Source organism: Peromyscus maniculatus, chromosome 10 (assembly GCF_049852395.1).
Source record: "Peromyscus maniculatus bairdii isolate BWxNUB_F1_BW_parent chromosome 10, HU_Pman_BW_mat_3.1, whole genome shotgun sequence".
Lineage (NCBI taxonomy): Eukaryota > Metazoa > Chordata > Mammalia > Rodentia > Cricetidae > Peromyscus > Peromyscus maniculatus.
This window is the reverse complement of record NC_134861.1, coordinates 19297234-19312120: the sequence shown is the minus strand read 5'-3', so window position 1 is coordinate 19312120 and position 14887 is coordinate 19297234. Positions and strand designations below refer to the sequence as shown.

At 42.5% G+C, this 14887-nt stretch overlaps 1 protein-coding gene across 1 annotated transcript in view; it reads left to right on the top strand.

The window, feature by feature from the left end:
• Nucleotides 1–5585, top strand: part of Plek (pleckstrin) — a 45416-nt gene extending 39831 nt beyond the window's left edge. The window contains exons 10-11 of the mRNA XM_042285590.2: nucleotides 2726–2795; nucleotides 5078–5585. Of these exons, the coding sequence (XP_042141524.1) occupies nucleotides 2726–2795; nucleotides 5078–5214 (207 nt within the window). The 3' untranslated portion in view covers nucleotides 5215–5585. The remainder of the gene's footprint in view (nucleotides 1–2725; nucleotides 2796–5077) is intronic.
• The last annotated feature ends 9302 nt before the right edge of the window (nucleotides 5586–14887 follow it).

The following is a 14887-nucleotide window of genomic DNA, read 5'->3' as shown; positions in this document are numbered from 1 at the left end:
CCACCTGAATTTTTACAAAGGAACAAGAAACATGCCATAGAAAAGAGTAGGTTATTCAACAAATGGTGCTGGAAAAAAAACTGGCTATTCATGTGCAGAAGAATGGAATTAGAACCATCTTTCATCCTGTGTGAGAAAATTAACTGTATTTAATTAAACACTGAAACTAATCATGGAAAAGAGGAAATGTACATCAAGGTACAGGTGTAGGTATGGCTTTCTGAGAGATCTCCAACAGCACATGAGCTAGATCCAAGAATCATCAGATGGGATGAAATTAAAATTAAAAAAAAATCTCTACACAGCAAAATCAACTATAAGCAAAGCAAATAGATGGCCAGTGGAACAGAAAGAAGTATTTACTAACTGTACTTCAGATATGGGATAAAATCCAGAATTTTCAAAGAACTGAAAACAAAATTAAATGTGAAAAAAAAAGTTACCAATCAACAAAGAAGTTAAAGAATGCACAGATAATTTTCAAAAGAATTATTACATATGGCCAATAAATATGTTTAAAAAGTGTTCAACAGCCCTTGTCATTATAAAACTTCTTTGAGACACCACCTCACTCCACTCAGAGTGGCTCTAGAGGAAAGGAACTTCAATTCAAGGATGATGGGAGTACAAACTAGTCCGGTCACCATGGAAATCAGCATGGAGTTTTCTCAAATAATTAAAAAGAGAACCGCCATGTGACCCAGCTATTCCACTCGCCAACATTCCCACAGGGCTCCACGCCCCACTGCACCTCCCTTCCAGTTTTTAATACTGTTTCTTTGCTCTGTTTTGTTACTATTGTGACTATAATGTGTTGTGGCAAGTTTCTTCTCTGGGCATGTCAATTTTTAATCATAAGTGCCTGTTGTGTTTGGATGCTTTCTCCTTTCTCTAGGTTTGTGCAACTTTCTGCTGTGATTTCATCAGATAGATAATCTATCTTCGGTTTCTATCACATCTCCCTCTGCTCCTTGGATTCTTCGGATTGGTCTGATGACTACATCCTAGAGTTCTTGGGCACTGTGTTCTGTTTGTTTGTTTCTTTATTTATATTAATTGATGTTTGGATATCACAGTCCCCAATCTTCTCTTCCATTCTTGACATATTTTATTTTCTTGGTCAAACCCATTGGTGGTACTTGGTGCTCTAATTTTCATTTAGTTGATTGGATTTTCATTTTCAACATCTCTGGCTTTTGTTGTTGTTTCTCAGCATCCTCCTTTGTCACTCTTCAATCTGCATTGTTGGTTTTCCATTTATCTGCTGTTTCCTTTATGTCACTGAATTTCCTCCCAGTCTTACATTGAATTCACCTGCTTGTGTTTAAACTATCTGAGGTCATTAATCATCTCACTAGTAAGTCTTCATCCAACATTGAATCTACTTCAGCATCTCTGAATTCAGTTGGTGAGGAGTGATTATGGTCTCTTGGAGGAGTCATACTGCTTTGTTTCTTGTGTTTCTGTGCTATGCTCTGTGCATTTCTTGGCTTACATGTTGGTTGTACTAGGGGATTTTCTTGCTGAGCAGTCTACAGTAGAGGGTATTGCTGCCCACATCAGAGAAAACAAAGTAGTTTTGGACAAGGCTTGTGTGTGTGTACGTATGCGTGTGTGTGTGTGTGTGTGTGTGTGTGTGTGTGTGTGTGTGTGTGTGTGTGTGTGTATGCCTGTGCACTCTATAGACATATATGTGTACAGGTGTACATGACTGTAAACGTGTGTCGAGACCAGAGGATAGATGTCAGATGTTCCTCTATCACTCTTCCATTTATTTCTTTGAGATGAGTTCTCTCCCTGAAACTAGAATTCAGTCTTGTTGTGGTTTTCTGCCTAGGCTGGAAGCTAACAAGCCCTAGCAATCCTTCTGTCTCTAAGGGTTTGCATTCTAGGTGTGTGTGGAACATAAGTAGGTGTTGTATTTGTGCTGAGATCAAAACCTTGGTTCTCATACAAGTGCAGAAAGCCCTCCTAGCGGCTGAGCCATCTCTTTGGCCCTTGAGTAAGGCTTGGATTTCACCTCACCCACTTGCATCTCCTATACTTTCCTCTTCCCTCATTACTTGTTCTGTCACTACTGCTGTGAATTTTCAAAGCTCTCCCTCCCCTTTGCTGTTAGAGTAAGGTCTATTTTCTTCTTATTCTAATTTTCCCCTTTACTAGGTAGCAAGAAAGCAGCTTTTAGTCCACCATATTACCCCAAAGTAATATTTGATATTTTTGTAGCAACACGTTTTGTCCAATACTGTGTTCATGATCTAAAATATACAAGAAAAGATAATTCATCTTCCAGGACAACTGGACAATCACTCTAGGTCCAGCAAAGAAGAAGCGTTTTCCTCAACAGAAAGATCTGACTTGCAAGTACAGAGAAGCTCGAGTCTGCTGTCGGGATTGAGGGCTTGCTCTGCTCACACTCCGTGTTCTTTGGCTTAGTCCTGTGAGCGCTAAAATGCTATGTCAAAGACGAGAGCAGGCAGTTCTTCAGAGGGACATAATAACCTGAGCATCTCCACCTCACTGACCCTTTTCCTCTATATCCGAATTGGTTTGCATCTTCTCATGCAGCTTGTAGGGGAGGGTAGACATTCTGAAAAGGATTTTCTTTCATCTCACTCTACCCTTACCTGACATGTACCTGACTGAGCCTGTGTGTCTGCAGCAAGAGGATGAGGCAAGTCAACACTTTGTACAGTGGAGACACAGCTGCCCTTCTCTCTTCTAGGGTGAAGATCCCCTGGGAGCAGTTCACCTGAGAGGCTGTGTGGTGACGTCAGTGGAGAGCAATCCTGATGGTAAGAACGAATTTCTGTGGGAGGGAAATGTGTCTATTGCTACTCTACACCTGTGCATACTGAGCTAATCAATCGGTCATGAGGCACAAGCCTGTATAAAATTACTGTCCAAAAACTTCAGGGGGAGAGTCATTCCTTCCAAAGAGCTGGCCTGCCTTTCAGAACTGTGGAAATGGGGGTGACTTTGTGGATGCCTTGAGTGTCACTGAACAATGCTAGAAAAATCCATCACCTCCAACCTGGCTTCCATGAAGAGCTGGATGGCAACATCTCCTGATGCTGCAGGTTTCCTTAAAGGAGATCATGTACTTATCCATATAGGGAAATGTTCTGCAATAAACAGAGTAACTATAATTGAGGCTAAATGCTTAGTGGGAAGAATACCTGGGTATAGTTTGCTAGGTCTGTGCATCTCAGTCTGTAGTTGGAAGTTTTCATGTGTCCTGGCTGGCTGGTGGCTGGGACAAAGCTCTCTCACTTGCATCCTCCAAGTAAACACACAGAGGCTTATATTAATTATAACTGCTCAGCCATTAGCTCAGGCTTATTATTGACTGGCTCTTACACTTAAATTAACCCATAATTCTTATCTATGTTTAGCCATGTGGCTTGGTACCTTTTTTCAGTTCTGCCTTGTCATCTTGCTTCCTTTGTGTCTAGCTGGTGACTCCCAACTCAGCTTTCCTCTTCCAAGAATTCTCCTTGTCTGCTTATCCTGCCTATACTTCCTGCCTGGATACTGGCCAGTCAGCATTTTATTTATCAACCAATCAGAACAACACACATTCACAGCATACAGAATGATATTCCACAGCACTTCCCCTTTTCTGTCTAATCAAAAAGGAAGATTTTAACTTTAACATAGTAAAATTATATATAATAGAACAGTTAGCAAGCAAGAATTACAGTTACAATATCGTCTATTTGTATTTGGCAAAATTAAAGAAAATGGTCTATCATCTATCCTATATTTGTGAGTCTAAAGTTTCATATCTAATTTATCTTTTACCATGACTGAGGAAAACTATAATTGTAACTATCTAGTCTTCAACTACATCAAAGACCCCAGAAGGATATAATATTACCCAAGTAAACAGGAAGAACATTGTAAGCAACTTCCAAAAATTTAGAATGACAGAAACAGCTGCCTGCCTGGACAGTCAACCCAAGTTCCTCTGCAACGTTGGGGCATCCATCTTCAGCCCATGGGCCTAGAATCTCTCAGTCACTTCTCTCTGTGTCCAGTAGAATGTCTAGCAGTTTCTTCTGTGAGGCAGGAACCTGAAGGACCATCTTGCCTTCAAAGTTTGGTGGTCACCTTCCTATGGGTCCTGCATGTCCAGTTTATGCAACATCAGTCTGCCACACAGTACACTGTGAGCACGCCACCCTGAAGGATCTCAGTTCCTGCTTTGACAATAAGGGGCTGCACCAGAGGGTTTCTGTTCCTTTGTACTCGCATGCCTATGATTGACACATGGGTTAACCACTTGGCTTCACTGCCTTGTCAGCTGCAGAGGACACACAGAGTTGCTGGAGATGCACTTTTCACAACCCAAATCCTGTTTTCTTTCTTTTTTCCCCTGTCATTTATCAGACTGTTTTTTCTGTATTGTTATTAAAAAAAACCATATTTTTGAACACAAAATTATAGAGAAAAGTATGTAACAATTATCAAATTTCAACCACTACACAACAATTTATTTGATGTGTGCCTATCTGTCTTGATACTCACGTCTTGATAATTTATCTTGACTCAAATGAAGACATGCCATTTAAAAGGGAGCACACCATGTGATCACTCTGGCTTCATCTTCACATTTTGGGTTTATTTACCTTTTCATTTTTCATAAGGAGCTCAGACTTAGCTATTAGTTTAAACTATATTTACAAGACTAGTGTTAGATCTGGCTTGGGTTCATTATATATGTATGCTTGTGGATATAAATATATGTACATTTTAATATAATGTATATTGAGATTAGCTCTTAGCTTATATTATGAGCAAAACAAAGGTACTCAATAGATATTATCGGTGTGCAAAGGCAAGAAATTTAGCTTCCTTACACTTTATGAAAGAAAATGTTTCTCCTTGAGTATTTTATGTGTTTCTTAATGATCATACTACATAGCTGTCTTTACAAATACTGAATGTATCCTTAGGTAATGAATACAAATGCAGACTTTTCTTAGGACACTGAGGAACATTTCATGACTTGGGGAAGGATGTAGGCTGGTGAGTTTCTGGCACCCACATGTTATTGTGCTTTCTCTCTCATCAGGCAAGAAGAGCGACGATGAGAACCTGTTTGAGATCATTACAGCAGATGAAGTTCATTATTACTTGCAGGCGGCCACTCCCAAGGAGCGTACTGAGTGGATCAAAGCTATCCAAGTGGCTTCACGGACTGGGAAGTAGGGACAATGTTCCAGTCATCATCCCTCCTGAGGGAAGCACTCATGTGGATAAATAAGCTCAGTCCATGACTTGTCCACGCCCATGACAGTTCAACCAGAAAAAAAGTAGGAGTGAGAGGTGTTTGTCTCCATGTAACTAACCATGTGCCACATGATGTTGCCTGCACCGTGTACTCACTCTAGTCTCTCTACCCCGTCTGTCTCACAAGCCATATAACGAACGGTGAGAGGAGGTGACACAGGCTTTCCAGGCCTTGGGGCCTCTTGTGGAAAATGAAGGCATGGAAAATGAAGGATATCTCTGAGGTCCTTGCTAGTTGAAAAAAAAAAAAAAGCCAAATAGCAAATAAATACATAATGTCCTGCGATTATAATACCCATAGGAGTGAAATTGTCTCCAATTGTCCTGCTGGCGTCCTTTTTTGGGCCAAGTTGTGACTCTCAGCTCTCCTCACATGTGCCTGGTCTTAGACATCGCCTGTCTTTGAAACTGTTGCCAAGGGGTACTGAGAATACTGAGTGATCCTTTGTTCCCTGGTCATTTAGCTGTTGCTCTTGGCTGAGATTTTGGGAAATAATGAGGCAGCATGCTTCTTTCTAGTCTGCTCACTCAGACACTGCTCAAGAGCAGCTTTCTGTCTTCAGGGACTTTCCACAGCCTTTGCTGTAGTGTTTCCTGAGAAATGGACTCAAGGAAGCCACGGGCAGCTGAGGGTCTTCCAGGTGCTGCAGATGCTTAGACCAAGGTCTGAAAGTCTTCCCTTGTGTTTTTCCAGAGCATTATGCATCACTTCTTATAACCAGAAGGCAACCTCAAGCCCTTGAGTTTCTCTTGAGGTTTACAGAAAAGTGGTTCATGTGGGGTCCTTGAATGTGTGAGAGGCCCGGGCAGCTGTCTGGCTAGTGTGTCTCCATCATCTGCAGAGAGTGGACAGGACTGGGATGCAAGGCAAGCTGAACAGATGACAGACCTATGCAGTGTCAGTGTTGAGGGCCTGGAATCTATGCAGAGCTTGTGGTGCAGGCTGTCAAAGTCATGGAGATCCTACAAACCTCCCGTTCTCAATACCACGTGGTTCCCTAGTCTGAAGTGCACGCAGCTTCCATTTGGGCTCCGAGAGCTTCCTTGTCCTGTTCAAAATGGAAGCTCGTTTGTAACTTTTCACTCTGACTAATCACTTAATTACTTCTGTTTCAAAGTATAAAACAAAGTATTCATGTAAAAGAGTGTTTTTCTTTTTTAAAAATTAATAAAAAATAATAATATTTATGCGCATGGGTGTTTTGCTTGCATGTATGTGTGCACACCATGTGCCACGCTTGGTTCCTGTTGAGGCCAGTCGAGGGTGTTGGATCCCCTTGTGCTGGAGTTGTGGGTGACTGAGCCCCCATGTGGGTGCTGGAATTGAAGCCAGGTCCTCTGGAAGAACAGCCAGTGCTCTCAAACACTGAGTCATCTTGCCAGCCCTAGGAATATTTCTATCATTCCAGGTTCAGTGCTGTGGTCGCAGTACAGAAAGGAGAACATTCTTGCTGATCCTGTCGCGTCTCTTTTGCATGCTGCCAATTCCCCTGCACCAGTTGTGAGGCTCTCCCTATTCCCAAGTTATTTTATCAATGGCCAAGAGGCAAAGGACTATCCTTTTCTTTGACTCTTCAGCACATTGTCTTTGTAGGACACACACAACAGTTTATTTACAGTCAGTCTTCAAATAATTATCAATATAGAGTCAGCCTTATGTTTTGAAATATATAAGATTTAGCTCAGTGTCTTTTGGGTATGACTGCCTCTCTTTAACTGCTCTCCCTTTATGCGGTTGACGTTCATCTTCTGAGCAACGTTTTATTTTATTTCTCAGCTCATTTGCAAACACTTGTCATTTAAAACAAAGCAGAAGTCAGGGGCTGAAGACATGGCTCAGCACTTGTTGCTCTTGCAAAGGACTGGGGTTCAGTTCCCAGGTCCACACAGTGACTCCCAGCTGTCTGTAGTTCCAGTTCCTGGGGATCCAACACCTTTTTCTGGCCTCCAAAGGAACTGCAGACATGTGGAATACGTGCGTGCATACAGGCAAGCACTCACACACATAAAGCAAAAATAAATCGTTTTTGAAAAGTCAGTTTAATGTAGGGTGTAATAGAAGCATACCCATGCTGAAGATGAGGTTTAAGGATAAGGCAGAACGTACTTCTTGTTTTTTATGTGTACCACCTTAACTCCAATCCTCAGACAAATGAAGGGACCCATGAAGTACACATAGCGGTTCCCTTCCTTAGGGCTGCTAAGCATGTTGCAAGTTCAGCTCTGCTGGACCTAGTGACTGCTTTCCCACGAGATTTCAGTTGCACTGAAATGCAGGTGTGCAGAGAAGCCTGTGGCATTGTCAAGGCTTCCTAATGTAAGCAAGAGCCTTTACTCGGGGGAGAAGCGTCTCCTGACAAAGCGGTTAATCAGGGAATAGGGAAATGTGCTATTCCTATCTGAACCACTTTTTGGCTTACAAATAAAGCTCAGATCCTGTTGGACATGACGATAAGATAACAGCCATGACTTGAGCTCGGTCAAGATAGCCACTGCCCTCACCCGGTGTGTGTGAAGGGTGTGGAGGCTCATGATTCTTCTTGCAGGACAGTTGAAGCTGGCAAGAAAGACTGACCAGGTTTTTTACTCAGTTTTCCAACTTAAAGGGAGAGAAAAACAGGTTGTTTGATTACAAACTATAGAAGAATTAGGGAATAATACACAAGCCAGGCATGGTGGTATGTACGTGTAGATCCAGAGCTTGTGAGGTTGTGGCAGGAGGATTGTGAGTTCAGGGTTAGTCTAGGCAACATGTGAGACCATGTCTAAAAACCACTGAAACAAGGAAAGAAAGAAGAAAAGATAATGAAAAGAGGTAACCATCTTTTTTTTTTTTTTTTTTTTTCGAGACAGGGTTTCTCTGTGTAGCTTTGCGCCTTTCCTGGGACTCACTTGGTAGCCCAGGCTGGCCTCGAACTCACAGAGATCCGCTTGGCTCTGCCTACCAAGTGTTGAGATTAAAGGCGTGCACCACCACTGCCAGGCCCAAGAGGTAACCATCTTCTCGCCTTATACGACTAATAGTGTGAGTCAGACAAATAAAACATCAATCTAAAAACTAAACACGCTCTGGGAGACAAAATGTTTACATCTTACAGCATAGAATGCAGCACTGATTCAAGGATCAATGTTTAGTCTCTCTCTCTCTCTCTCTCTCTCTCTCTCTCTCTCTCTCTCTCTCTCTCTCTCTCTCTCACACACACACACACACACACACACACACACACACGCACACACACGCACTCTCTCTCTCTCTCAGTGGCTAAAACTGCACCATAGCGAGTCCCTTTCAAAACAGAATGAGGAACTTCGAATGAAGACATCAGTAGTCGCCCAGTGCTTGTCAGGAGACACTAAAGAGAACTAAAGAGACGTTTGGGCTGCTGCCTTTGGACTCTGAAGAGTGACGGGAACGCCTCTGCCCACGACCCTTAGGGCGAAAAGAAAATGGAAAAGTAATTGCACGGTGTTTTCAGATTTAATTTTGTGTTCTCTAAACACAGGGTTTAACAACCATGCAGGAAGCGTTAGGAGAAGCAGAGGAAAGGGCAGTGGAAAAAGAAAGGAATGAGGAAGTTCAAAATGTTAAAACGTGCTTAAAAATAAACAGTGGGAAATTATACCCTCACTGAGTTCAGCCCATTTCAGCGCAAAGGAAACAACGTTTAGAGGTCCCTGGAGGAGACCAAGCAGACGGGAGGAGCTGTCCTGAGGGGAAGCGCGCAGGGATGTTTGTGGGAGGGCTTAGTAGCGTGTGGGGAAGGCACTACCAGGGCCTGGGGTCGCGGCTCGGATGCAAGCCCTGACTTAGTGTAAGCACAGCCTCTCTTAGAAGTGGCTTCTGTGTTAGCCAGCCTTTCATCACTGTAACAAATGCCTCAAATAAATCAACTTAGAGACAGAAGGGCTTCTTTTGGCTCGCAGTTTTCACCCACGGTTGGCTGACCTCTAGTTTGGGGCCGCAGTCACTATCTCATACTAGCAGGTTCTGGTTGTGGGTGTGGCTGGAAACAGACAAGAAAAGTAGAGGAAGATTTGCAGGCCCTCAAGTCCTCTCCAAGAGCATGCTTCCAGCGACTAGACGATCTTCTGTTAGTCCACTCACAGATTCTCCTGTTCCCTAAGATGGGAGCCCAAGATTTAGCCACATGGCCCTTTGGGGAACATTCAACTCAAGCTTTGGCAGTCTCTGTGTTTCTAAAATAAAATTGGGGTTGCTATTAGGACCAAGTGAAGGAACTTGCCTAAACAACCTGGCATGTGTGGACACACTACCCTAGCTTCCCTTCCTTTCACGCTTCATCCATAGAAGGCTTTCATGGTAATCTAAGCTAGTGGGCAATGGCTTCCAGTTTTTTAAATCTATATCAGAGTTGCCTAGAATTCTTTTCTTGAACGTTTCTGTACAAAACTTGCTCAAGATCGCCGGGCCTATAGTCAGAAGAGATTCAAAGCTCAGCTTGCCTGACTTCTGAATCCATGCACTTAAGCTCACCGTCCTGTAGTGGATATACTTGGCTCTTTCCAGCTTTGGGTACCTATCTTGTTTCCATAGGAACGAGATTAACTGCGCCCTGGCTCCTGTCCTATCAGCCACAGCAGCATTTCCTGTTAGCACATAGCCAGGCCCCAACTCTGGGTTCTGGGTTTTCCGTTGCCTAAAGGGAAGCCTCTACAGTCAGATACAGCTTAGCAAGAGGCTCCACACCATGGACTCTGGCTTTGAGGTTTCCGTGGATTCTACTCTGTGACATATTCTTGCAAAACATTTTGTTTTCTAAATAGATTAGGATGTATTTATATACACATCCATTGTGTACTCATGTGTGTACTTAAAAATGTTTTGAACTTCACTCTGTGGATGAACAGCAAAAAGTATTCACACACATATATAGGAAAAACCTGCTTCATGGATAAAAATCCAAGTTTTGTCCATAATAAGAAAAAAATAACATAAGGGGAACTTGTCCAAAGATGTGTGACTGGCAAATAAATACATGAAAAACAAAACGAAGCATGGTGTCATTAGCCATTGGGGAAATGCTAACCGAGGTCACAATAAGATAACACTGTAGACTTGGTGGGTTGCATTGGCTAACAAAGAGTAACTTGCTGGGTTTTGACAAGGTTGGAAAACCTGAGCCTTTACCTAGCATAGGGAAAGTACAATGGTGCAGTACAATGGTATTCTTTAAAGAACAGCCCGAGGGAGACTTAAACCATTAAATACACACTATCTTCTCTCTCCTTGATCTACATCCAAGAGAAAGAAAAGCGTATGTCCATACACAACTTTTATGAGGGTTTATCATTTGTAGTTAACAAAACAAGGAAATGACCCACATATTCAAAATAGTTCATAGAAAAGCAAACTGTATATATTCATATAATGAAACATCCCACAGCAATAAAAAAGAAGTGACCTCTTGGTACGTACCACATGGGTAAATGTCAAAACAAGTAGGCTTGTTGAAAAAAAAAGTACATCCTGTATAATCATAATGACATGAAATCCTAGAAAATGCGCGCTAGTCTATGGTGATAGAAAAGAGACCAGTGGGTATTTGGGAATGAGGAAGAGGATAGAAAGAAGTGCGCAGAAGGAAGCACAAAGGAAGGAGAAAATGTCTGAGAGGAATGAAAACTCCATCTGCACAGCTGCGTTAGGGTCACGGGTACACAGAGTGTCAGCGCTCGTGAGGTTGTACACTGCAAATGCCATTTGTGCGTCAGGAGGCTTTGTATTTGGGGTCAGCATGAGTAGTTGCCCCGGAATCTCCTTGCCAACCCTCCCACATCACAGTTGGCATTCTTGGGGGCATGGCTTAGGGGAAGCCAGCAGGATAGAAAGCACCATCCCTCATCTTTGGTGAGGCAGGAAGTATCTGGCGATTAGACGTGCACAAACCAGGATGCTTTGGGAGTGTGGTGTCCAGACTGAGACGTCTTGCTTTTGGAACATTTATCAGATGCCCCCGCTCACCATTGCTTTTAGTTGGACAGCCTTCCCAAAGCTGCCAGCCTAGGCTCCTGACTGCATAAGGACTGCGTGAAGACATTTGAGGCTCTCTTTACCAAGTAAGGACCTTGCCGCAGCGGGAATGGTCCTCCTTACCACACAGGACACGGGTAAATGTAGAAGGAAGTGGTTTTCTGGGGCTGTGTGTGTGAGTCGGTGATAAAGCACTCACTCGTTTATCAAGCTTAAGGCCCTGGGTTCAATCCCTAACACCACCAAAAAGTTCCTTTTTAAGACAGCCTATACCTGAAACTTCTCAGATTGCCATACCTTGTTGTGATTGCTTCTTTATTTTGAAATTAGAATACAGAAAAGAGTTCTTTTATTTGGGAATTTGAGTCAGTTTTTTGTTTAGTTTCTTTTAACTGTAGAAGTTCCCTCTGAATGGCAGCTCAGAGGAAACATTGTCAGATGTGTACAGACTCATGAAGCTGACAAAGCCCAAGAAAGACCAGAAACAAGGCAGCAGAGTGGGTGGGATGGTGAGCTTGGGTCCTAAGGGATGCCTTCTGCTTGTGCTCAGTGTGGGTGAATGCAGTCCTCTCAGCAATGCTTCTAACTGCATATCAACTGGTAAGCAGAATCTTTTAAATTATCCTGAATTTTTCTATTTTCACCATAGCAGGGAGTTCATAACTTACAGTCATCAAACAGGCCAAATCTCCCCCATTCCTGCATATGAACCTGTGACACTGAGATAAAGACACTACTTTGCATCATAATATGAGGATTAAGCACAATAACAAAATAATGCTGCTCCTCATAGTCATTGCACTCTTAGTCTGGCAATTTCCTAAAGCGGGGATGTGGAAATCGTGACCGTGGCATGCAACCACACTGGAGACATGGTGAGCAGGGGCAAGTGCTGTGTTTTATGACGACTGAGTTTGCAGGTATGGTTGCGTCACTAACACCCTAACTGTGCCAATTCGTTCACCTTATAAAAAGCAAGGGGGCAGAAATGAACTTGTGACCTTACTCTTTGGCATCTCACCAAACACCTACTTTTCTTTTTTAGATTCTGCGTCTTCAAGTCCAACAACTATAAACAGGATTATCAGAAACAGAATCTCATTTTACCATCCTGTTAAGGGTCCAGTTGAGTGTCAGAAGTGGCATGTTATGTCATGTCGTGATGTGTCAAAGTGGCGCGTCATGTCACTGTGGAGCTTTGCTTTATTGTCAGTGTCTTAACAGACAAGGGAAGTAACATTCCGGTTGTTCTATCTGTGGGTTACACCTGAGGCAGTGTAAGAGCAGAAGACTCAGGGCCTGGCTTACTCACTTGTTTCTTGTCTCAGTGACTGACTCAGATGGTTGGCAGTGTGCCTTCTTGCCTTATCTGGTTGGCCTTTCAAATTCTCTTTGGCCACTGCATGAAGAATAGGCTGCAGAGGGTAAAGGGTGAAGCTGGAAATATGATGAGAAGCTGATGAATAATTCACTCAAGAAACAACTGTGACTTAGGTCAGACAAGGTAGTCCTGCATATGTAAGAAAGGGTCCTGTTGGAACACATATTGGTGGTACTCTCAGTAACAAGACATACTGAGTCATGTGAGAGGAATGAATAAAGAGAAAGACAAATGGAGGGTGAGTCTTTCATATTACCTTGAGTATTGGATAAAAAGTGGAACTCTTTGTTGAAGAAGGAAGATGGAGAGATGTGGATTTCTTAGTACATCCTATTAAGACTACCACCAATATATGTTCCAAATGGGGACTCCTTCCATACACAGGGGTACCTTATTTGATCTAAGTCTACCATTCATTCTTAAATGAATCATTCATCAGCTTCTCGTCATATTTCTATATAGAGTGGTAGCATACAGGACTGAGGGGTTGTCTTCTTACATTTGACATGCTTTGACTCATTTAAGTAGAGGTTAAGTGCAAGGAAATGGGAAGAACCAAGGGAAAGATGCCTCTTCTAGTGGAGAACTGAATATTTGTAGATTGATTGCAGGGCTATGCTGAATTTGAAGGCAGTAAGAGACATCCCCGATCTCGAATTGCTGTTTGGAGAATGGAAGCTGAGGTCTTAGCCGAGGGGAATAAGATGTAGATACTTAGACATGGGTAGTTGAAAAGCAATGCGGCCGAAAGCCCAAGTTCTGGGGTAAGATTACAAGAATCTGCTGGGGTCTGATACTTTTTTACTAGTGTAGCTTTCCTCTTTGTTACATGTGTCTCTTTGTTACATGTGTCTCTTTGTTACATGTGCTTACAGCACCAATATAATTGCTGTTGCTCTAACACAGTTGTGAATATAAGCCCCCAAATCGAGGATGTAAATGTGAGTTTCCTCCAACAGCACTTGAATAGAAGCTAAACAACTTTGAGATCCTCCACACTCTGATTGTGGGACAGGTACAGATTTAAATAAACACTGGAGAATATGACCCTAAGTGCTCAGCATTAATGCGTCAGGTGGCAGGCACATGTATAGTAAAACTACTACATACTTATGTATTTGGTAAATATGCTCTTTTCCAAAGTTTAGCTGTAGATTGCACTTGAAATACAACAATGCTGTATCTATGTGTGAGAGAATAGTGAGGGATCCAATCTACCTTTTTTTTTTATTTTTAGAGACAGGGTTTCTATGTGTAGCTTTAGAGCCTGTCCTGAAACTCATTCTGTAGACCAGGCTAGCCTTGAACTTACAGAGATCTGCCTGCCTCTGCCTTCTGAGTGCTGGGGTTTAAGGCATGAGCCACCATGCTCAGGTTCCAGTCTGCCTTCTTAGGAACCATTTGTCTTCCCTGGTGGGGATGGCATTGATTCAGTGTTGGAGTTATCTTGTGGGATGGATGGTTTGTTTGCAAGGGTAAAGATGGTATAGTTTGTGTGGGCACAGAATTGCTAGCAAGTCTTCTTGGGGAACATACCTCTTGTTATTATTACTTGAGGAAAGACACTTTTTTTTCCTGAGATTTGTGAACAGCCATTTATAGGGTGCATAGCCTGGACAAGGAACCATATCAAATATGTTGTTATAAGTGCTGTTTATTTCAAACCTACACTAAACCTTCTTTATTATGGTTGAACAGATGAGGACACTGAGACGGACTTCACAGCCAAATTTTGAATTTTTAGTTGGCATTTTGTTTCGTTTTCACTCTCCTCACATGCTTCCTGGGTGTATAATTTTAATCTACTGTCTATTTAATATTTCCTGTAGCAAGAACTCTCCAGCCTTATAGGGCTGTTCTCCCCCTGGCCCCAGCACTCAAATAAAATGATACTGTGCCTGTACAGTTTTCCATGGGAAGTCTGGACACATCACAAATTTTCCAAAAAATCTCAAGGTTAGAGGAGAACTAGCCCTTTCATCCCCCCTCATTCCGAGTTCACCTCCCTGTTTTCTTATCACCTGCCCCCTTGAATAAAATAATTACCACAACACTCCATGTAAAGCCTCAGTCTACATGTGCATCTTGCTCTTCCACACTTCTGCTCAACGTCACTTCTCTAGATGTCAGCCGGATTCTTCGAGAAGCTGATCCTGAGACAGGATAAGGTATGAAACTTATTGAGAAGGGGAAATGACATCTCTAAACTAGACAAAAGT